Below are 26,353 nucleotides of genomic sequence, written 5' to 3' on the forward strand. Positions count from 1 at the left end.
GGAACTGAGCTCATTATTTAATTACTGGAACCATCATCATGTTTGATATGAACAACATAAGATGAAATTACTTCACATTTCCAGGAGTGAATTTCTGGTCATAGCTGACAGAAGGATAAATTAGGCTCAAAACAAACATTTATCAAGGCATTGGCATTCCATGCCAAGTGGATTCAATTTCTGGTGAAGAACATTTTTTCAACTCCTGCACTTTTTCCAAAAAAGGGAGAACAGTAAGAGGAATTATAATTTCAAAGCTACACACTTTCCTCATATTTCACATTTATATGCAAAATCAAGTTAAGGAGAGGCCTAAAGCTGTATGTATTGCTGACTGCTCTCTCAAAACATTACCTGAATCAATTCACTGTTACTTGAATCTCTAGTAGTAGAGCCAGCTGAGGCATGCGGCTGGCTACTATTCACAACTCTCTCCCCCCCAAACAGGAATATGCACATAAAGGGTTGAAGAGTCTGTCCATTGGGAAATTGAGCTTTGGTCTGCCTGAATAGTGACGCAGTCTTCGTGGCAAACGGGTTAAGGCACTGGGGTTCCATGCCAAAGGAATCCTGGTAGAGACAAATTTTTCAAGTAATGCACTTTTTCCAAAAAAAAAGAAAAAAGGAGAGCAGTATTTAAGAGGAATGATAATTTCAAAGCTACACACTGGTTTCTCTTTCCTCATATATTGTGTACGTATGTATGTATAGATAGATAGATATGTCAGATATGACAACAGAGAAAATGGTGCATAGCTTTGGATTATTATTTCTCTTACTGTTCTTCCTTTTTTGAAAAAAGAGCAAGAGTTGAAAAATTGGTCTCCACCAGGAATCGAACCTAGGTCTTTCGCATGGAACACCAATGCCTTAACCGCTCCGCCACAGAGACTTCATAGGAGTTTAGGCAGACCCAAGCTTGATTACCCAGTGGACCAATTCTTCAACCCTTTATGTGCATAATCCTTTTTGGGGCACAGAGTTATGAATAATGACCAGCCGCTGCCTCAGCTGGATCTACTAATGAGATTCAATGAGATCCAAGTACCGGTAAATTGATAATGGTAATGTTTTGTGAGATATATATATATATGTATAAAACGATCCATAGGGGAATATACCTCTGAAAACAAGGTATCTTAAGAGGAATTCACTCCAAAGGGGAAATTTTTGATTCCCCTTAAGGTTTTGACAATGTTTTTCAATGCGCTATCAGTGATCTGGGGTCTAAGGACTACTCCACAGTATGTGTGTAGATTGAGGACTGTACCATCAATACAATTTAAGGGAGATTGTCAGTGATGCAAAAAAAAAGGGTGTATATATTTGGATGTGCATAGAAAATGGTCATTGGGGGAATGCAGGCATATTTGCTTTTTCTCAAAAAAAGTTGTACTTTCTCATAAACATACAGAATTTATTTAGTGGTATAAGATGCATTTTGTGCTCTTGTCAATTTAATGCTTCATTGAGCCCATATCAAAGGGAATCTCTCCCCTAAAATTTAAATGTGAGAAGTGTGAGAGCATGTCCTAAGAACTCCAGAGAAAATTCTATCCCATCACAAAAAATGCCCAAAACTGTGAAATATTAATTTTAATAAATCAGCACGCACTAGTGCCCGCTGCAATAGTAGCCAGATCTGAATATAGTAGGCGCGCGTAGACCATCAGTGTGTGCACGTTTCCTTCGTTTGCCTCCGTCTGCGCACAGCTATATCGAATACCGTCTATCGGTATCGCCTCATCTAGCCATATGCATCCGCATGAGTAGATGCTGCCGCAGCTGCCTGGTCAGTGGCCCGGGGCGGCGCGGCAGCACCAACCTAGCAGCGTACGTGGACATTTGCGTGCATTTGCATGTTTTGAGGGTATTGTAGCACACTGATCGTACAGAAAATTATCGAACTACACAATGTAATGCAGTCGATAACGCAAGACGACTACTCTAAGATCAAGGCGAATGTAATTTTTGGCATTTCAGAGATTGCTCGATGTTTCTTTATATATTGCTATATCTCTGTATGTGAGTAACGTTGCACTTTTATATTTGATAGGGATATTACCAGTACAATAACCTACAATGTCAGAAAACTAAATTTCTGTGTACAGATACACTTTAACGCATAATTTTTCCAAAAGGCAATTTGGCATTTTTGTGAATGTTATTATGCTTTTTCTCGAAATCCCCCCAAACTATAACTTATTCTGTATTTCCCCTTATGGCTGGAATAGCGTTTTATATATATACTAGCAGCACCCGTGGAAATCCATGGGTCGGAGGGCCTTTATTTTTTTTCTCCTTCTCATATACGATTTTGCACATTTTGATGAAATAAAATAGATGTTTTCTCATTCCTTCGTTAAATTGTGCTCTCTTCTACCCATGACCCCCCCTTCCAAGATATTCAATATTACATTTGTAGAACGTGCCGCGATCCAGTACATTGGTTGGGATATCTTCCCGTCACTTGCTTTTATTATAGAACTTGAATTTTGAGGGGTTATCTGCACCCATTGAAGTCCAACGATTGTCTTGTTGTCCCTCACCCACCTCCCCCCCCCCCCCACACAGATTTCCATCCCGCAAACAAAAAGCAAAAACAAACAACAACTAGAAATGTCGCTTTGGCGACTGGTATGCCTCCGCCATAATGCATGATTTTCCCATTATGTCTAGATACATGTAGTACATGTGGACAATGTGTGATTACATTTTCACAAAATTGGCAAAATACTGAAATGACAAGTTTGTCACAAATGTGTTCGATGTTCACCTTCCTTGACCTAGGTTTAATTGGATGAATAGGAGAGCATGTATTTGGGGATTTAAGGACTTTAACTTGACTTTGACCCATTCATACATTTATGCATTGAGTAATTTTCAAGGTACCGGTATGGAGAAAAAGTGCAATTTCTGAATTGAATAGTAAATTGTTACCATTTTCATCTGGCCTTTGACCCTAAAATTCATAAGATAGCCACTTCCGAGATATGGAGGAAAAAGTTAGTTCAGCACTTTCACTTGATCTTTGACCTTTTGACCTTTGAGGCAAAAAAAAAAGGAAGAAAAAAAAACTTTCCAGAGAATTTCTATTAGGTTACACATGCATACACCAAGTGTTAAAAAAAATACCCCTGCTGGCATTGCATAAATATGAGGGAAATAGTAAAATTTGAAGTGTTGCACTTGACCTTTGACCCCTGACCTTTGACCCCATGAACCCTACATTCTCTAGATAATCACTTCCAGTCAGTACATGTATATACTATGTTCCATGAAGATACCTTGAACAATTTTCCAAGGTACGGAGAAAACAAAGAAGTTTTAATATTTTTACTTGACCTTTTGACCTTTGACCTTTGACCTCATGACCCAAACTTTCACCAGCGAATCTTCATTGGGTAATACATGTATACACTAAGGCCAAAAAAAAAAAAATTGTTGCATTGGCGTAACATGAGATTTTCAAATAGGGTCGGTCGGGCGGATTTTTTTTTTTTTTTTTTTTTTTTTTTTTTGCTACCTGCATTTTACATGTAAAACTCGTGCTCAGCTCAGTAAACAGTTACAACTGCTGCACCGAATGTGCTGTGTTCATCTATTCTACAAATCATTTATGAGGCCGATATTACTGGAATTATACCCCTTCACAGAATTTAAAGATGTTGAAATCCCTATCCTGAATGTTTTCACTTCATATTTTACTATTTTGACTTAGATAAGATAGATGCAAATTGACCCATATGTACGATCTTTTCATCGCACACGGCGATCTCTATTACAGTCCCACATATACAGATTCGTGTAAGTTCTCCACACAAGAAACCTATGGCAAAACTGTGCACAATACATCGCAGTCTGAATGCTACGTATACACTGAATAAATCTTGTTAGAGTATGTGTCCGTGTTGGAAACAGATGACGTACTGATCAAGGAAGGCTTATGCGAGGCGCTAGATCTCTCCCTCGTACATCCGATATCCCCAGAGCCGTTTCCACTTCCGGGTTTGTGCGATCGCGATCGCAATCAACAAGATATTTGATATCGATAGCAAAAAAAAATAATAAAAAAACATGGGGTCGGCTGAATTTTTAGGGTAGGGCGGGTTACGCCAATGCAACAATTTTTTTTTTTTTGGCCTAAGTTTCAAGAAAATATCTTCAGGCATTCAATAGATATGGTGGAAATAGTGAAATTTTATGTATTTGACCCTGACCTTTTGACCTTTGACCTTTGACCTCATGACCCAAACTTTCACCAGAGAATCTTAATTGGGTAATACATGTATACACTAAGTTGCAAGAAAATCTCTTCTGGCATTCAATAGATGTGGTGGAAATAGTGACATTTAAATTTTATGTATTTGACCTTGACCTTTTGACCTTTGACCTTGAGCATGTGCACCCAAAAGTTGATAGGCACAACTTCATCCCCTAATACATATACATGCCAAGTTTCACTAGGATACCTCAAGAGGTTTTGATAGTTACCTTGTCCACAAAATTCATTACGGACGGACGGAAGGACGGAAGGACGGACGGACGGACGGACGGACAACCCGAAAACATAATGCCTCCGGCACCACTTCGTGGCGGAGGCATGACAACGACAAAACTTATTCAGGAAAAATTACTAAAAATGCTTATGATAATCCCCGAAAGTTCTTCACAGATTCTTCCCGTTGAACAGGGAAATACCCTTGACACTTTGACTTTTATATTACCCCCTGTGCTTGCCTCCATGCAGGCACCCGTGGCCAAAACTTGGTGTGATAGATCATAGAACCACCGGTTTATCTGCTGCAGATTGTACATTATTATTCATTATTATTATTATCATTATTATCATTATTATTATTATTATATTATCATTTGTGGAGGGGGAGATCATAGTCATAGGTTTTGTAAGTATTAGGCACCCGTGAGAATCCATGGGTCTCAGGGCCTCATATTATTTTCTGTAATATTTCTTTCCCCACATTATGAGATAATGAATAGAATATGTTTGTCTTCATTTGCTCCCTCCTTTTTTATTTTTATCACCAAAACCTGGTTTGATGGATCATAGAACCACCCATTTTATTTTCACTTGTAACTTCAAAAACAGGTCGTCGGCAAAGCAAACAGACTTCACCAACGTCCGCACATGTCTTACAAATATGTATGTTTACAGCAGCTGCAGTAAACGAATGGACAGCGGCACATGTAATCTCTAATGGAAGGGCACGATATTGGCACGGACATGCCCTAGTTAAGTGGATATTTAGCCATTCTAAACAGTCTGAGTACAATGATACCCGACTTGAGAGTAAACTCAATGATGTACCTGAGCTGCATAGTATCCTGTAGTTGTGCAAAAATACAATAAACTAGAGCACTTGGCCGGGGGACCCGACTGAGCACATGTTTCCCCCAAAACCGCGCCCTCCCCCCCCCCCCCCCCCCACACCCCATTTGAAGTCAAGAAACACAGCCAGGATCATACACACAAGCAGACCCTGTTAAATTTACCTTTTCATGTATAAAGACAGAAGCAAGGGCACCATCACCAAAAACAATATAGGCATCTTCATTTCACTATAATGCACCTTTTCGCCAAATTTGAAGAAAATCTGATAAGAAATGTGGCTGATAGAGCGCACACAAGAAATGTGACATGGCATCCAAGTTGGAACACTGAGGGCTCCGTCACCACAAACTGTTGTGTCCTTCATGTAGAATGACCACCCATACACCTCCTTAGCAAGTCTGAATAAAATCCGTTGAGTAACAATCAAGTTATTGCATAAATAAGCACTTTTGCAAATTTTGACATGATCAGGGTAACCTTTGACCCTGTAAAAGGTGGAACAGTGAGGGCAACATTATCAATAGGTATAGGTGTATAGATTTGACTATGACACATTTACATACCAAATTTGAAAAAAAAATCGGTCAAGAAACAAGGCCAGCGTCGCACACACAAGCAGACCCTGTTCAATCTACCTTTTCATGTATAAAGACGGAACAAGCGAGGGCGCCATCACCAAAAACAATAGGCGTCTTCGTTTTACCATAATACACCTTCATGCCAAATTTGAAGATGATCTAAGAAGAACTGCAGCCAGTAGAGCGCTCACAAGAAAATCTCTGCGGCGGACGTGGCGGCACAACAAGGCCAAATCCATAGTATCCTCCGAACTCTGTTCGGGGGATACAATAACAGCATTCGTTGTTTTCATTCGGGCACGCCAATGTCGAACTATACGTAATTGCCCTGTGACCGCGCCATGTATTACCGTATGAGAGTCCATATCATGCGCAGGCAGAGTGTTTCGTGTATTGTCAATAGATGCACAGGCGCAAGACACACGTACACTGCATAGCCGTGAGTACATTGTGTGTGCGCATGTGCGTCCGCTAAAGATGACAGAGATTTCGCTGCACCCTACCATCTTTAGTATCCCACTGTTTCTGCAAGCTAACAGATGGACTATCGAGAAAGCAGGAGTCCAGCCAAGAATTCGGTGAATATTAAAACCTCGGCTCTTCCGTCATGCACAATCATGCATTATGCATCTATCCAATTAATTTTTCTTTGTCGTCCTCAACGTCGACATGGAGGCGGAACGCGGACGAAACCGATGCAGGATACTCTCCCGCGGCCGACGGCACTGGTCGCAGCGGCCCGGAGCCGATGGCTTGGGAGGAGATAGACAATCCAGCAACAGCGGAATAAAACAGGAAATAACAACAACAACAACTGGCGTTTTACTGTATAAGATATCTATATACAGTCAAATTTGTCTATAGCGGCCATCCAAGGGAGACCAAAAAAGTGGCCATTATAGACAGGTTAAAATCTACCGCGGGAAACAAAATTTGTGGCCGTTGGCCACGTTAGACTGGTGGCTGCTATATGCAGGGTCTTTAACAGGGGTTTTCTCTTGGGGCAATTTTTCAGTGGCCGCTAAGGCAGGTTTGACTGTGATGCGTATAAATGGTCCATAGGGCGAATATACGTCTGAAAATGAGGCATCTCACAGGAATTTGCTCCAAGGGGAAATTTTTGATTCCCCTGAAAGGTTTTGACTTTTGTTTTTCAATGCCTTATCAGTGATCTGGAGCCTAAGCACTGTTCCACAGAAGGACACAGACTGACGCAGTGTGTGTGGATTGAGGACATTAGCCATCAACACAATTAAGGAGAGATTGTCAGCGATACAAAAAAAACTAGAAATGTCGCTATGGCGACTGGTATGCCTCCGCCATTAATGCATGATTCTCCTAATAGGTCTATAGTACATGTGGACAATGTGTGATTATATTTTCACAAAATTGGCAAAATATCAAAATGACAAGTTTGTCACAAATGTGTTGAATGTTCACCTTCCTTGAACCAAGGTTTAATTGGATGAATAGGAGAGCATGTATTTTGGGATTTAAGGACTTTGACCCATTCATAAGTTTATGCATTGAGTAATTTTCAAGGTAGGGAGAAAAAGTGCAATTTCTGTATTGAATAGTAAATTGTTACCATTTTCATCTGGCCTTTGACCCTAAGATTCATACGATAATCACTGTCAGCAGAACATGCATAAATATGTAGTAAGTTTCAAGATAACTTGAGCCACTTCCGAGATATGGAGGAAAAAGCTAGTTCAGCCACTTTCACTTGATCTTTGACCTTTTGACCTTTGAGGCAAAAAAAAGAGAAACTTTCCAGAGAATCTCTATTAGGTTATACATGCATACACCAAGTGTGAAAAAAAAAATTAATCCTGCTGGCATTGCATAAATATGAGGGAAATAGTAAAATTTTGAAGTGTTGCCTTTGACCTTTGACCCTGACCCCAGGAACCCTAAATTCTATAGATAATCACTGCCAGTCAGTACATGTAATATATACTATGTTCCATGAAGATACCTTGAACAATTTCCAAGGTACGGAGAAAAAAGTGAAGTTTTAATATTTTACTTGACCTTTTGACCTTTGACCTCATGACCCCATACTTTCACCAGAGAATCTAAATTGGGTAATACATGTATACACTAAAGTTTCAAGAAAACATCTTCAGGCATTGCATAGATATGGTGGAAATAGTGAAATTTTTACATATTTGACCTTGACCTTTTGACCTTTGACCTTGAGCATGTGCATCCAAAAGTTGATAGGCACAACTTCACCTCCTAATACACATACATGCCAAGTTTCATTAGGATACCTCAAAAGGTTTTTAAGTTACGCATGTCCACAAAATTCATTACGGACGGACGGACGGACGGACGGAAGACGGACAACCCGAAAACATAATGCCTCCGGCAGCACTTCTGTGGCGCAGGCATAAAAATGAGTGTATACATTGGATGTGACTAGAAAACGGGTCATTGGGGGAATATAGGTATATCTGCTTTTTTTCTCAAAACCAGTTTTATTTTCTCATTAACATACAGAATTTAATGGTATACTGTGCATTTTGTGCTCTTATCAATGCAATGCTTCATTGACCCAATATTTAAACGTAAATTTTCAAAAAAGGCAATATTCGCATTTTTTAGGAATATTATTTTTTTTTTAATCAAAATTCTCCCAAACTACCATTTATTCTGCATTTCCCCTTATCATTACTTATGGCTGGAAATAGCATTATATATTTGCATATATACATACAAGTCAAATATATTCAAATTATGTCTTTTTTATTGCAATGGTGACATGATATCTGATGGTATCTAATCTTGCAACTGATTGTCAATCAGTTGAAATGTAAAACATCCCGACGGAAGAATTTCATGAATCTGAATGATATCTAACCTGTTCCCATAATCTACAACAACATGGTCCTTGGCTGTCCCGGTGATGCCATCATGATGTTGAAACAATCCAAGCTGCCGTCTGGCATTTGTCAACATTGCCACCATATTCTCTGAGGGGAAGCTTGTAATGCCATTCTGTTTTGACTGAGCAGTGGCATAGGTATAGAGTATCTCCGCCGCCCTATAAGACAAAGCAAACACACACAAAAAAGGGAAATATACATCTTATACCAAGTACCTTCACATCAGATTACATACACTCCAAGATCATGCATGTCTCAAGAAAGAGAAACACTTGTTTCGTCATGTTTGGGGTGTTTCACCATTCTCTTTTTTTTTCTTCTAATGTTACATACTGACCCACACTAATAACTGCTTTACACTTTGCACTAATGTGTTGAAAAGACTTGGAACAAAAATCAGGTCAATTAATGTTTCAATTGTACAGAACTTAGGCACAAATGTAAGTGCTTTACACAAAAAGCACTTTCTTCTATTGTATTGTCAACTCACACAGAGAGGGACATATACTAACATACATAATCTTTATGGTCTTTCTTTTGACAGCAAATGTGATGCATTTACTGTATTTTTTGCCTTTGCGTGAGATATAGTTGTACATCTTGTCATTTAAACTATTTTCCCCACATTACAGCCTTAAGTTTACTCAATAGCCCACATAATCAAAACCCATAAAACTGAAACTGAAAATGTCAGAATTACAACCTTATTTTATATAAGTCTACATTGTAAAACAGAAAAGTTGCACAAAAAGTTTAAGTGTGACTGATTAAGGGTTATGAAATTTTCTAATAGATTTATCCTTTCTCATCTAAATGCAAAGTTTGGAAGCACAGAATTAAGTTTAAGCAGTGCTTTAACAAGTTTTTGCAGACCCATGATTTTGTTAAACTTTGCCTATCCCATTTTCTGCCTATAAGATGTGTGAAAATGTATGTGAAAACACAACGGAAATTTAGAACAGAGATTTTGCAATATGCAATAAGTAGATAAATAAAGAAAATAAATGAATAAATTCTTGACCTACTGCAGAATGCTCCAGCTTTAAAATAAACGAAAAAGATATACATGTAGATAAAAGGTATAAATATTATATATATATATATATATATATATATATATATATATAAAACAGCAAAAGGTTTTTGCTCGGAATCAACAAAGATATTAGTTTAGAACAATAATAATTAAGGAAACCCAGTGAAAAAACATTTTAATGAATTTTCGCCCATAGGGCTTTGTCAACTCAATGGCAAGCTTTATTTTGAAGATGGTGTAAATCAATATATAAGATGCATCGTCAGTGGTAGCACGTCCATAATAAAATGCGCACATACACAAGTAGCCCACAGTACAGGACATCACAAAGAATACTGAAAAAAGGCAGGGAAAATACAGGAAGATGTCACAAAAAACACTAAGAAAGCAGGGGAAAACACATCACAATGCAAGATGGTGAAGATCGCAGAAGAGGGGAGAGAGAGAAAATAGGAACGAAGATAACAATAGAAATACACAGAGGCAGAGAAAGGGAGGAGAAGAAAAAGAGAAAAACAGGGACCAGACGAATTATTCCTTAAAGGGGAAAGAATGGAAAACAACAATCAGTCCACTGGGTTGCAGGCATCCAAGGCGATGGATAAGCTGTTCCTCGTGTACTTTGAGGATTTGTCTGTGCCACCATGGCAGGTCATCATCACACAGATCTTGAGGTGATTGATGGTGTGCCCAGGCAGGTTGAAATGGTGTGCTACTGGAAGTTCCGATGTTTTCAGCCTGATCGATCAAAGGCATTTCAACATTCTACCTTCTTCCTGAAATCCGCAAAGAAGGTAATCCCGACAGACTGATAGTTTCTACCATAGGATGCCCGAGAGAGGTCATATAAGTCAGTACCTAGATGGCATATTCTTCCTTCTCGTTGCAAAACTGGAAACATACGCGAAGGACTCTTTGGACACCCTCCGTATCTTTGAAGCTGTTGAGCTCTCAGCACAAGGCCCCAAATATCTGTTTACCATGGATGTTTCTTCTCTCTATACTAATATCTCTCTAGACGAGGGCCTACGGGCAATCAAGTATTTCTTGCAGAAGTTCCCGTCTCCCAACCGTCCAGATGACACTACCATCCTGCACCTTGCAGAGCTAGTGCTGAGACTTTCCTCCTTCCAGTTCAATACAAATTTCTACCATCAGAAGGAGGGAGTTGTTACAGGAACTAAGGTGGGCCCTTCATACCCCTGCCTTTTTGTATGCCTCATCGACGAGGAAATTCTCAGGAGTTTCCAAGGCCCTTAACCACTTCTTCTAAAGAGGTACATTGACGACTACATTGGAGTTGCATCCTGTATCCTCGAACAATTGAATGAGCTGATCAACCACTTCCCAAACTTCCATAACTCACTGCGATTCACGCATGAAATTTCTGCAGACTGGATTGCATTCCTGGACATTAAGCTCAGCCTAGAAGGAGATCGGATAAAAACAAGCACACACTACAAGCCCACCAATGGGCATTGCTATCTGAACTACTCATCATCTCACCCACCCAGCTGCAAACGTTCACTACCGTTCTCCCAACTCACTAGACTTCGCCGTCTCTGCGGTGAAATCACATGAAATGGCTAGTTTCTTTGAATGATGTGGCTACCCTAAACAGGTCGTCAAGAGGCAACAAGACAAATTTCCAGCTTGAGCCAACAAGAAGCCCTGGAGCCCAGAAGACAAACTTCTGTTGCCATTGCAACAGATTTATTCACACCCACAAAAAAGGCGTCATGCACAACTGCACATTACATTGATCGTATATGCCAAATTTCAACTGACTTTCTATAAAAAAGAAAGAGTAGTTTAAACCACAACATTTTATAAGATTTTATGAAAATTTGCCATTGCCATAGTAACACATTATGTAATACCAACGAAAAAGGTGTCTAGCATGTCTACCTTTGATAATGGTCACACATGCAAAATTTTGGGTTAACTGCTCAAAAAATGAGAGAAGTTTTTTATGAAAATCAGCTATTGCCATAGCAATGCATTATGCAATATTAACGGAAAAGATGTCTTGCACATCTACCTTTGATGGTGGTCACACATGCAAAATTTGGGGTCAATTGCTCAAAAAATGAGAGAGAAGTTCGATCCACAAGATTTTGCAACGGACCAACCGACCGGCCACCCGACCTCAAAGTGATTTTTATATACCCCCATACATACTATGTGTGGGTGGCGGTATGATAACAGTTGACTTAGTGCCCTTTTAACAGACCTTAACTTTCCAACCTTTTATATAAATAGTATTCCTACATGTTTGATTTTCCATCATTTATTTTGGTAGGTTAGGAACATTAAATTTTAATGATTTATCACATAATTTGTATTTTGTAGCTAACAATCTCCTCTTTCAAAATATGTTGTTTACTGACAAATGTGTGTTTGGTCATTTAGTGGGCTGTGTGATGCAAGAGAAATACAAGTAAATCATATATAATGCTATCCCTTTAAAGCAGAGGTTATGTACATATTTAATAGGTACATTTTTTTTTTTCAGGGCATCAAAGGTGAAAACACTGTACCTGCAACTTACAGTGCCACAGTGACAGCACATCTTTTTAGTAACTGCTGTTCACAAAATTAAACAGTGGCTCTGTGAGGTTTATTGGATGGCAAGCAATGGATTGCTCTAAATGTGATAAAAATGCATGGGTAACATCTGAATTTTTGCTTTACCTGAGATATGCCTCTAACACTCTGTCCATGTTCTTGTAGAAAGGTCTGGTGGTGAAGTAGCCAGACCAGTAATGGTCATCCCTATCTGTGTAGGTAAAGAAGTCCCCACTTAGGCTCGGGAAGCCCTCTGGTTGTTGGCCTGCTGTAGTATGTGTCTGGTCCCAAAGAGCAGCAAAATAGTCACTCAGGGTTCCAAACTGAGCCTGACAGGGTTGAAAGAGAGATGCAAAGAGACCAACATACATGTATATGTACATTTTAAAACCTGTTGATATGACAATTGTGTTCCATGTAAAACCTTATGTACAACTAGAGCACTCGCACAGGAGACCCGTTCGAGCACATGTATCCCCCAAACCAATCTCCCATATCCCACCTGGATTACTTTCTAGGCCAGAATGTTGTATGGCAACTGTCGCAGGATACAATAAAATCCGACGAGAAATGAGGTTAGTATATAGCACATACAAGCAATATGACATGTCATCTTATAAAAGTTTGAAAAATGAGGGCGCTGGCAATGAAAACTTTTGTTACCTAGAATAACTCCCCACTAACCTCAATAGCAAGTTTGAATAAAATCCGACAAGAAATGTGGCTTATAGAGCATATACAAGAAATGTGACATGGCCTCCAAGTCGGAACACTGAGGGCGCGTCACCACAAATTGTTGTGTCCTTCATGTACAATGACCACCCATACACCTCCTTAGCAAGTCTGAATAAAATCTGTAGAGTAACAATCAAGTTATTGCATAAATAAGCACTTTTGCAAATTCTGACATGATCGGGGTGACCTTTGACCCTGTTAAAGGTGGAACAGTGAGGGCAGCATTATCAATAGGTACAGGTGTATAGATTTGACTATGATACATTTACATACCAAATTTGAAAAAAATCGGTCAAGAAACAAGGCCAGCATCGCACACACAAGCAGACCCTGTTAAATTTACCTTTTCATGTATAAAGACGGAACAGGCGAGGGCGCCATCACCAAAAACAATAGGCGTCTTCGTTTTACCATAATACATCTTCATGCCAAATTTGAAGATGATCTAAGAAGAACTGCAGCCAGTAGAGCGCTCACAAGAAAATCTCTGCGGCGGACGCGGACGCGGCGCAACGAGGCCAAATCCATAGTATCCGAACTCTGTTCGGGGGATACAATAAGCCACAAAAGTGGCCATATCCCTCAGGTATTGAATGCCTCAAAACCTTTGCCCCTGAACATCTTCCTATAACTTACCTCTAAATCAAAATAAAAGACTGTTCATGCTACATAATTGCAGTGCTTTATATTTCTAAATTTTGCCAGATGACTGATACATGTATTTGCAAAATTTGTGAAAATATTGCCTTGAAAACCAGAAATACACTGTACATTGTCTCAAAGGTGAGAGCTACAACTTAACGTTTTCTCTTAAATAGAGATACATGTAACAAGTAAATCTGTTCAACCCCTTGCAAAAATATCTTACACGTCCAGATTTCTGAAACATGATGCTTGTAAGCATGGGGAGATGCAGGAAAGTTGAGCCACTCTTTCAATTTTTGGAGATATTTCCTATTCAATCTTTGCCTACAACAAGTGTTTGTTACAATATTGCAGTACAACTATAAAGTTGTCTTGTACCTATGAAAATTTATTCTAGATCATTGCCTGATTCAAAAACTTTTCTTTGTAAAAAAAAAGAAGGAAAAAACGTCATGTGGCCCAACACTCTCGCAGTGTGAAAGTTGAGCCATGTCTTCAGGAGAGTTGAGCCAGCTCTGCAAGACATGTGCCACTTGTTGGAGAATTGAAACATGATGTCAACAGATACATATGAATTTTTAAAATGGCCTGATGTTTCCAGCTTCCTTTTTTAATCGAATGTACTGCCTTTCTGCATTTTCATGCAACCATAAATGTTTTATGATGATTTTGTTAGGCATGTAGTGTAAACTGCACTTCTGTATCGCTCCTTTGTCATTTGGTTATATTTGGTCAAAATTTGTCAGAACTATGTAATTCACTTTGATTTGATTTCATGCAACCATAAATGTTTTATGATGATTTTGTTAGGCATGTAGTGTAAACTGCACTTCTGTATCGCTCCTTTGTCATTTGGTTATGTTTGGTCAAAATTTGTCAGAACTATGTAATTCACTTTGATTTGATTTGAGAAGCAGAAAAAATATGAACAAAGGGACAAATGGACAAACAAGTAGCCAGAAATAAATCTTAGCCAACAAATTTGGTTTCATCTTATATTCACGTATTGGAACATCTGGAAATTTAAGAAGTTCAAACACTCACTATGTGCACTTTATATCAACAACCATCATAAAAATCACTTGCAATAAGTTTTGGCTAATGATGTTTTGCAATAGGACTTTACTCATCAACTTTCTATATTTCTTTGTCTTAGATGGGATAATCCCCTGTATAATGAAACAAAGTAAAACAAGCTACTCATCGGAACTGTTGCAACATAGCAAATCAAATAGGTTTCTGTCAGAAATTTTGAACATGTTCAAAATTTCTTTGCGATAAAAGAAACTATATGCAACAATGACAACTGCATCAAGTTTATTGCAACTGTTACCGAACCCTGATGAAACCAAAAATATACTAAAATTCACTACCTTCACAAACATTAACCGCTCAATTTCATACCCCTTTTATTCATGCATCTTTTGATTATGAGAGAAATTGAATTATTTGTAAAAATTAAAATATGACAAGGTAGTATGCTGGCATTAAAATCAACTAAACTGTATACAATCTATGACCTCAGTCGATTTAACAATCAACAGTCAACTGTTTTTGCTTTTGTACATGGCATCCTCCAATTCATTCTTTTTTAAATATAGGAAGTTGGGCAAGGTTTCCTTGAAGGAAATAAAAAATGAAAGGATAAATTATGATGTAGACTTTCACTATAATTGCAGATTAGTATCAATAATTTGTCATAGAAATAGAATGAAAGGATATTTGAGACTTTTAGTCACAGCTCTCATCCACACAAGTTACACACTTGTATGCTAACACAGTGTTGATCGCATTCCCCTTGTAGCATTAATTTTTCTTAATCTTTCTCTTCTCAAAAGTGAGGATCGATCAACACGAATAACAAAAAATAGGTCCCATGTACATAATTTCTAAACCATTGACAACAAGCATTGATAATAATTATATACATGTTAATATTACTACATGTATAACTAGAAATGTCGCACTCCATTGCCGCGCAATGTGATTGTATCCCCCGGCACTAGCAGCTTTTGCTCATCTTCACCTTTGAGCGAGGGACAAAGATTCCCTCTCCTTCTTCAAATATAAAGGTGAATATTGTGAAGACTAAGCGAAGCTTCACAAAACGATATTTATGTATATAGATTAGATCTTTGAAGGCTTCCGTGGTGGTAGAACGTTGGGTGGTAGAAGGCTTCACGGTGCACCACGTATTCTTTCTGGAGTATGTGAGTGGCCCTGAAAAGGGCCTACCCAATCCCGACGTTTCGGCAAGCATGTTCTCGCCGTCTGGCGTTGCATTGTAAAAAGTGTAATTTTTTTACCATATAAAAGATGGAACAATGGGGGTAGCACTTCTAAAATCAAAAGACTTATAGATTATATCATGGCAGAGCTTCGTAACAAGTTTGAACAAAATCTGTCAAGACATGTAGCCTATAGAGCGCACACAAACCATTCACCAGCAATATGACCTTGGACCCTATAAAAGATGGAACACTTGGGGCGGCACATCCAAACTCTTCTGACTTGTAGCTCATATCATGGTAGGCCTTCATACCTAATTTGAACAAAATCTGTGAAGAAATGTAGCCCATAGAGTGCACACCAACCATCCACCAACAATATGACCTTTGACCATATAAAAGACGGAAAACTGGGGGCAGCACATCTAAAATCTATAGGCTTGTAGACTATATCATGGTTGACCTTCATACCAAATTTGCACAAAAATCTGTCAAGACATGTAGCCAATAGAGCGCACACAAAACCATCCACCAACATGACCTTTGACCCTATAAAAGATGGAACACTGGGGGCAGCACATCCAAAATCTATAGGCTTGTAGATTACATCATGACAAACCTCCCTACAAAATTTGAACACAATCCATTTCCTTTCCCTTGAGAACGGCGAGAACATGCTTGCCGAAACGTAGGCCCTTTTCAGGGCCACTCACATACTCCAGAAAGAATACGTGGTGCACCGTGAAGCCTTCTACCACCCAATATACAGATTAGAGTATAATGCATCTGTATAAAAAATTCAAAAGTATTATCTGAAGATATGTCACCTACATGCACAGTGGCTACAGGATAGCCGCTAATGCCTCAGTCACACAGTTGCTCAAACAATGCTCTGCGTCTGGCGTTGCATTGTAAAAAGTGTAATTTTTTAACCATATAAAAGACGGAACACTGGGGGTAGCACTTCTAAAATCAAAAGACTTATAGATTATATCATGGCAGAGCTTCGTAACAAGTTTGAACAAAATCTGTCAAGACATGTAGCCTACAGAGCGCACACAAACCATCCACCAGCAATATGACCTTGGACCCTATAAAAGATGGAACACTTGGGGCGGCACATCCAAAATCTTCTGACTTGTAGCTCATATCATGGTAGGCCTTCATACCTAATTTGAACAAAATCTGTGAAGAAATGTAGCCCACAGAGTGCACACCAACCATCCACCAACAATATGACCTTTGACCATATAAAAGACGGAAAACTGGGGGCAGCACATCTAAAATCTATAGGCTTGTAGACTATATCATGGTTGACCTTCATACCAAATTTGCACAAAAATCTGTCAAGACATGTAGCCAATAGAGCGCACACAAAACCATCCACCAACATGACCTTTGACCCTATAAAAGATGGAACACTGGGGGCAGCACATCCAAAATCTATAGGCTTGTAGATTACATCATGACAAACCTCCCTACAAAATTTGAACACAATCCATTTCCTTTCCCTTGAGAACGGCGAGAACATGCTTGCCGAAACGTAGGCCCTTTTCAGGGCCACTCACATACTCCAGAAAGAATACGTGGTGCACCGTGAAGCCTTCTACCACCCAATATACAGATTAGAGTATAATGCATCTGTATAAAAAATTCAAAAGTATTATCTGAAGATATGTCACCTACATGCACAGTGGCTACAGGATAGCCGCTAATGCCTCAGTCACACAGTTGCTCAAACAATGCTCTGCGTCTGGCGTTGCATTGTAAAAAGTGTAATTTTTTAACCATATAAAAGACGGAACACTGGGGGTAGCACTTCTAAAATCAAAAGACTTATAGATTATATCATGGCAGAGCTTCGTAACAAGTTTGAACAAAATCTGTCAAGACATGTAGCCTACAGAGCGCACACAAACCATCCACCAGCAATATGACCTTGGACCCTATAAAAGATGGAACACTTGGGGCGGCACATCCAAAATCTTCTGACTTGTAGCTCATATCATGGTAGGCCTTCATACCTAATTTGAACAAAATCTGTGAAGAAATGTAGCCCACAGAGTGCACACCAACCATCCACCAACAATATGACCTTTGACCATATAAAAGACGGAAAACTGGGGGCAGCACATCTAAAATCTATAGGCTTGTAGACTATATCATGGTTGACCTTCATACCAAATTTGCACAAAAATCTGTCAAGACATGTAGCCAATAGAGCGCACACAAAACCATCCACCAACATGACCTTTGACCCTATAAAAGATGGAACACTGGGGGCAGCACATCCAAAATCTATAGGCTTGTAGATTACATCATGACAAACCTCCCTACAAAATTTGAACAAAATCCATTATCAAATGTAGCCTATAGAGCACACACAAACCATCTATCAACAATATGACCTTTGACCCTATAAAAGACAGAACACTGGGAGTGGCACATCCAAAATCTTTCGACTTGTAGCTCATATCATGGTAGACCTTCATACCTAATTTTAACAAAATCCATCAAGAAATGTAGCCTATAGAGCGCACACGAACCATTCCCAACAAGATGACCTTTGACCCTATAAAATACAGAACACTGGGGGCAGCAGACCAAAAATCTAGGGCCTTGTAGATTATATCATAGTAGACCTTCATACCAAATTTGAACAAAATCCATCGGAAAATGTAGCCTATAAGAGCGCACACAAACCATCCACCAACAACATGACCTTTGACCCGAAAAAGATGGAACACTGGGGGCAGCACATCCAAAATTTTTCGACTTGTAACTCATATCATGGTAAACCTTTATACCAAATTTTAACAAAATCCATCAAGAAATGTAGCCTATAGAGTGCAAACAAACCATCCCCAACATGACCTTTGACCCTATAAAATACAGAACACTGGGGGCAGCAGACCAAAAATCTTTAGCCTTGTAGATTATATCACAGTAGACCTTCATACCAAATTTGAACGAAATCCGTAGAGAAATGTAGCCTATAGAGCGCACACAAACCATCCACCAACATGACCCTTGACTCTACAAAAGACAGAACACTGGGGTCAGCACATCCAAAATCTATAGGCTCGTATATTACATCACGATAAACCTACACACAAAATTTGAACAGAATCTGTTAACAAATGTGACCTCTAGAGTGCACACAAACCCTTGCACAAAAATGTGGCATTTTACCCTATGAAAGATGGAACCATGAGGGCAGCATCACCGAAAGTTATAGGTACCAGTACAAAATTTCAAAGAAATCCATCAAGTTTTGTGGCCGCTAGAGCGCACACAAGAATGTTAAATGGGTTAGTCAAATACTGGTTAGTGACTGGCTAAACACAGTCACGTGATGGAGGCACATTGGTTATGTTCACCCATGGGCAGAACATTTTTGTAATGTTCTCCCATGGGAAAACATTTTCACGTAACAAATGACAAACGATACCAAATGATTGAACGATCATATTTCTCACGCAATCAATACGATAAATTTGCCTATTCCATACAATGTGAAAAAGCAGATTTGACTAACCCATATAACATAACAGATGATGACTTTTGTTGTCGGGAACATGTACCAAACGTTCTCCCCTCAGGATTTGAAATGATATTTCGGAAGGTTATAAGTCCCTCGACTTCGTCTCGGAACTTATAACCTCCCTCAATAGCATGTCAAACCCTTCGGGTGGAACATTTGGTATGTTCCCTCCCCTGCCAGTCATTATCTATATAATGTGACATGGTGGCGGCGACGGTGGCGGCGTAACGCTGCTGAATCCAAAGTATCCTTCGGCATACATGTGAGGGGATACAATTAATGCGAGAAATATCTAGCAGTTTCTCATCGCATTTCCTGTTTTTTCTGTTCATCAACATAGCGTTGTCATATTACACAATGCATGTAACTCAATTTTACGAAAGTGTGTCGACATACAGTGCACTTTTCAAACCTATTTGGATACTAGAATCAGTCCTATAAGAGAAAAAAACATCTGCAACCAACGATCTCATTATATCAGGATTCCACTTCCACAGTATTCAAACTTGGACTAAGAAGTTGTGTGATTGGGTTTTTTTGGTTATACTGCTCCCTTTGTTTCCATCATATGTCATGTGTGCACACTACCAGCCACATTTCTTTGCAGGCTTTTGATCATGGAGAGATGACATAAGAAAAATTTATTGGTGTTATCAATACTGGTGACAGAGCTCTCATTGTTCTGACCTTTATAGGTGGCAAAGAGGTACATTGTAATTTTTGGAAAGTACAGGTGAGTTTACTCCACCATCTACATTATTGAATGGAATCTTCTTCAGATTTTGCATATCGGTATGCCCTCTGTGATCCTCTAGCAGCATCAAAGAGAAGAGAAAGCGAGGGAGACAAAGAAAAAGCAGGACAACCTAGGTAAGAAAGATTACCTGCACATTCCAATCCTTGTGACTGTTCATGTAGTCAAAGAGTTTGATATAATTCTTATACTGGTTGTCCCATTCCTCAGGCTTGTCATAGCGGAAGTCATCTCCAAGTTGCACCAGCAGCACATTACTCCTATAAAGAGTGGACTTCTTGCGGTACTGGTCCAGGAGAGTCTCTGCCCTGATTGGAGAGGGAAAGAAAGCATCACTGTTGATTGTGGACTTGTATTTACCTGGAATGTGCCATCTTGTATCAATCAAATTTAAAAGGATTTATCCAGCAAGTCTTGTTTTAAAATATGTATATCTGTGGGAGCCATCCCTTTTATATGTCAGAATAAAACATGCCCTGGTGCCCACTTATACAAACACATATACGTATTCTATTATCCTAGAGATTATACCTACCAAAAGTGAAAAAGGTTTGGTGAAAATTTGATCATGCCATTTAAAGGAGAAGATGAGAATGGGAAAATTAACCCAATCTGACCCTCCCCCTCCCCCAGGCCTCTGGATCAGTCAGGGACATACAAACTGCAGTCACCAAGATATCTTAATCAAAGTGCTAAGCTTAGCTCTGTAACTTCTGGGTCTGAAGGAGAGTTTTAAAGGATTCCCTAATTTGGTTGGATTTGAAACCAACTAGATGGCAACTGGTATGCCTCCACCATAATGCATGATCCCCTAATAGGTCTGTAGTACATCTTTGACAATGTGTGATGACAGTTTGATATAATTGGCAAAATATCAAAAGGCAAGTGCCGTAATGTGTCTCGCCCACAAACGTACAACACCTTTTTTTAAATTTTGTTCACAAATGGACCTATGGATCAAAAGTTAGGAATCATAATTAAATGCACAGTACATTGGGCCCTAAAATTTCATTGACCCCTGTCTGTGACCTTTGACCTTGTGGTGACCTTCAACTCCCCAAGGTACATCTACCATCCAAGTTTGGTCACAAATAGACTTACGGATCAAAAGTTATGGTCCATGATCGAAACGCGCCCTAAAAACTTAACATTGGGCCCTAAAAGTTCATTGACCCCTGCCTGTGACCTTTGACCTTGTGGTGACCATCAACTCCCCGAGGGACATCTACCACCCAAGTTTAGTCACAAACTGACTTATGGATCAAAAGTTATGACCCATAATCGAAACATGCCCTAACAACTTAACATTGTGCCCTAAAAGTTCATTGACCCCGGTCTGTGACCTTTGACCTTGTGGTGACCATCAACTCCTCAAGGTACATCTACCATCCAAGATTGGTCACAAATAGACTTACGGATCAAAAGTTATGGTCCATGATCGAAACGCGCCCTAAAAACATAACATTGGGCCCTAAAAGTTCATTGACCCCTGCCTGTGACCTTTGACCTTGTGGTGACCATCAACTCCCCGAGGGACATCTACCAACCCAAGTTAAGTCACAAACGGACTTATGGATCAAAAGTTATGACCCATAATCGAAACGTGCCCTAACAAGTTAACATTGGGCCCTAAAAGTTCATTGACCCCGGTCTGTGACCTTTGACGTTGTGGTGACCATTAACTCCCCAAGGTACATCTACCATCCAAGTTTTGTCATAAATAGACTTACGGATCAGAAGTTATGGTCCATAATCGAAACGCGCCCTGAAAATTTAACATTGGGCCTTAAAAGTTCATTGACACCTGCCTGTGACCTTGTGGTGACCATCCACTCCCCAAGGGACATCTACCACCCAAGTTTAGTCACAAATGGACTTATGGATCAAAAGTTATGACCCATAATCGAAACGTGCCGTAAAAATTTAACATTGGGCCCTAAAAGTTCATTGACCCCTGCCTGTGACCTCTGACCTTGTGGTGACCATCAACTCCCCAAGGTTCATCTACCATCCAAGATTGGTCACAAATAGACTTACGGATCAAAAGTTATGGTCCATGATCGAAACACGCCCTAAAAACTTAACATTGGGCCCTAAAAGTTCATTGACCCCTGCCTGTGACCTTTGACCTTGTGGTGACCATCAACTCCCCGAGGGACATCTACCACCCAAGTTTAGTCACAAACGGACCTATGGATCAAAAGTTATGACCCATAATCGAAACGTGCCCTAACAACATTGTGCCCTAAAAGTTCATTGACCCCGGTCTGTGACCTTTGACCTTGTGGTGACCACCAACTCCCCAAGGTACATCTATCATCCAAGTTTGGTCATAAATAGACTTACGGATCAAAAGTTATGGTCCATAATTGAAACGCGCCCTAAAAACTTAACATTGGGCCTTAAAAGTTCATTGACACCTGCCTGTGACCTTTGACCTTGTGGTGACCATCAACTCCCCGAGGGACATCTACCATCCAAGTTTAGTCACAAATGAACTTATGGATCAAAAGTTATGACCCATAATCGAAACGTGCCCTAAAAATTTAACATTGGGCCCTAAAAGTTCATTGACCCCTGCCTGTGACCTTTGACCTTGTGGTGACCATCAACTCCCCAAGGTTCATCTACCATCCAAGTTTGGTCTTAAATACACTTACGGATCAAAAGTTTTAGCCCATAATCGAAATGCGCCCTAAAAACTTAACATTTGGCCCTAAAAGTTCATTGACCCCTGCCTGTGACCTTTAACCTTAAGGTGACCTTCATACTTAATAAAAGGTAAAACTTTGTATGACCACTCTTCCCTCCAAGTTTGATTCAAACTGAAGCCCAGAGTACAGAGTTATTCAAGTTTTTATAGCGTTACAGACGACGGACGGACGGACGACGGACGGACAGACGCCGCAGGCGATCCCTTAGTCTCCCCTCACCTCCGGTGGGCTCGACAAAAATGACATGTTTGTCACAAATGCGTTGAATGTTTACTTTCCTTGAAAAAGGTTTAATTGCATAAATGGCTATTTTTTTTTAAGAGAGCATGTACAATGTCTTTGGGGATTTGAGGATTTTTACTTGACTTTTGATGCTTTTATAAGATTATGTATCGCATAATTTTTCAAGGTATGGAGAAAAGTATAATTTCAGTATTGACTAGCGCATTGCTAGCGTTTTAACCTGGCCTTTGACCCTTGACCTATGACCCTAAAATTCCCATGAAAATCACTGTCAGGAAGAACATGCACAAATATGTCCTAAGTTTCATGGTGATACCTTGAGCCACTTCTGAGATATGGAAGAAGTGAAATTTAGCACTTTCACTGACCTTTAACCTTTTGACCTCTGACTTTTTGGCAAAAAAATAACAAAATTTCCGAAAAAATCTTTATCAGGTAATACATGTACACACTAAGGTTCAAGAAAAATCCTGCAGGCATTACATAAATATGAGGGAAAATGTGAAATTTTCAGGAGTTGACCATACCTTCAGGCATTACATAGATATGGGGGAAATAGTGAAATTTTCAGTTGACCTTGACCTTTGACCTTGACCTTTGACCTTGAACAGCTGCATCCAAAAGTTGACAGGCAAAACTTCATCCACTCATACATGTACAGTTCGACCTCGATTATCCGGCCATGTCGGGACCGGCGCTCATCCGGATAAGCGAATTGGCCGGATATGGGAGACACAATGTTAATGTATATAGCTCCCGTCCAAACTGCCGTCCCATCCAGTGCACTGGCAGCTAGGCAGGTAGCGTACCCCACATCATGACTGCTTACTTTTACGATGATAATGTGGTGTGAATTTATGTTAGTTCTGTCCCGAATATTGTAGGTTAATTGTGTGAGTTTTGTAGAAATTTTAATTTAGTTAAAGTCACTGTTTTTTTTTCTCAATTTTTGGATTGAAAAAAAGTCCTTCACTGTGTGAACGCGTCCGGATAATAGAGATTTCCGGATAAAAGGAGGCCGGATAATCGAGGACGAACTGTACATGCCAAATTTCATTGGGATACCTCAAACGTTTTTTTAGTTATGCTGTCCACAAAACTGATAATGGATGGACGGAAGGATGGAAATAAAGACAGATGGAAGGACAACCCGAAAACATAATGCCTTCGGTGACACTTTTTGTGGAGGAGGCATAACAAAAACCTAACCAGACATTGCATTTTAGTCATGGGCAGATTCTGAAGAGCAAACTTTAAGCTTTAAAATTATGTATAACTCGGTTGAAATGGACTTTCCTAACCAGTCTAAATACTGAAGAGAAAGCATGAGTTCTGGAAAAGTGTATATTGAGAAAAGTGGCTCTGAAGTATATTGAAGGTCTATTGAAGTGCTTTATGACAATTCCAAGCCATGCTCTGTGCACTGAATGGGTAAAAAACAACAACAATAAACACACACACACACAAAGCAAAAACAAAACTATAAATGTCACTATGGTGACTGGTATGCCTCTGCCACAATGCATGATTCTCCTAATAGGTCTATAGTATATCTTGACAATGTGTGATGACAGTTTCACATAATTAGCAAAATATTAAAATGACACGATTGTCACAAATGTGTTGAATGTTCACTTACCTGGAACTAGGTTTAATTGGATGAATGGCCATTTTTTTCTAAGAGAGCATGTATTCCGGGTTATTGAGGATTTCTACTTGAGTTTCGACTCTTTTATAAGTTTTATATGCATTGAGTGATTTTCAAGGTATGGAGAAAAAGTACAATTTCAGTATTAAATAGTAAATTGTTGGCATTTTAACCTGGCCTTTGACCTTTGACCCCAATATTCACAAGAGAATCACTGTCAGGCAGAACATGCATAAATATGTACTAAGTTTCATGATGATACCTTGACCCACTTCCTAGATATGGAAGAAGTGAAATTTACTACTTTCATGTGACCTTTGATATTTTGACCTTTGACCTTTTTGGTGAAAGTCTTCCCACAGAATCTCCATCATGTAATACATGTAAACACTATGTTTAAAGAAAAATCCTGCAGGTATTGCATAAATATTAGGGGAAAAAGTGAAATTTTGTGGAGCTAGCCCTGACCCTTGACCCCAAATTCCCTAGACAATCACTGCCAGTCAGTACATGCAAACATGTATGTACAAAGTTCCGTGAAGATACCTTAAACCACCTTTGAGATATGGAGAAAAAAAATGAAATTTTAATATTTCCACTTGACCTTTGACCTCATGACCCAAAACTCTTGTGTGGGGAATCTTCATTTGGTAGTACATGTATATACTAAGTTTCCAGAAAATACCTTCAGGTATTGCATAGATATGGGGGAAATTTTGAGCATTTGACCTTGACCTTTGACCTTGAGCATGTGCTCCCAAACATTGATAGGCACAACTTCGCCCACTTATACACACACATGCCAAGTTTCATTAGGATACCTCAAACGTTTTTTTAGTTACCCTGTCCACAAAATTGATTACGGACGGACGGAAGGCCGGACAACCCGAAAACATAATGCCTCTGGTGACACTTCGGGGCGGAGGCATAAAAACAGGATGTAAACACATTCAACCTAAACTAATATCACAAAGCAGTAGCATCATCCTTTCAAAAGTTATTGGATAAAAGAATGTGTAAAGCCCCAAGCTCCTTGATCTATGACAAATAACCTTGAAAGTGCACTAATGTATTTGCTTAGAGTATTTCAAGTTTTAAACAATATTTTTATTATTATTATTTTTTAAATGGGGATTCTGTGGTCATTGTATTAAAGGTATTGTTTACCACTGGGAGCAGTGATTTAAAAACTGTTTGAGTTTATCACATTTGATGCATATCTATAAGTAGGGTCAGTTGTATCACAAAACATCCCACCATTTTAAAATTTTGGGATAAAGCCTAAAATATAAGGAGATATCACTATTTTCTCAACAAACCATAACTGTAGACAATCTATTATATAAAAAAGAATATCATAACTTTTGTTCACATGTTGTAACAATACTTGATTATACAGATCACTATCTTTACTTT

At 39.2% G+C, this 26,353-nt stretch overlaps 1 protein-coding gene across 2 annotated transcripts in view; it reads right to left on the minus strand.

Moving 5' to 3' along the window:
- LOC139740100 (alpha-mannosidase 2x-like) overlaps positions 1-26,353 on the minus strand; it is a 236,935-nt gene that overhangs the window by 159,980 nt on the left and 50,602 nt on the right. For both annotated transcript variants that reach the window (XM_071650686.1, XM_071650685.1), the window contains exons 8-10: positions 20,463-20,640; positions 12,553-12,755; positions 8,798-8,980 (exon numbers count right to left, since the gene is read on the minus strand). In XM_071650686.1, coding sequence (XP_071506787.1) covers positions 8,798-8,980; positions 12,553-12,755; positions 20,463-20,640 — 564 coding nt within the window. The remainder of the gene's footprint in view (positions 1-8,797; positions 8,981-12,552; positions 12,756-20,462; positions 20,641-26,353) is intronic.

The sequence above is a fragment of the Diadema antillarum genome, unplaced genomic scaffold, assembly GCF_040938485.1.
Source record: "Diadema antillarum isolate AM-2024a unplaced genomic scaffold, OU_Dant_1.0 seq00000835_RagTag, whole genome shotgun sequence".
Classification (NCBI taxonomy): Eukaryota; Metazoa; Echinodermata; class Echinoidea; order Diadematoida; family Diadematidae; genus Diadema; species Diadema antillarum.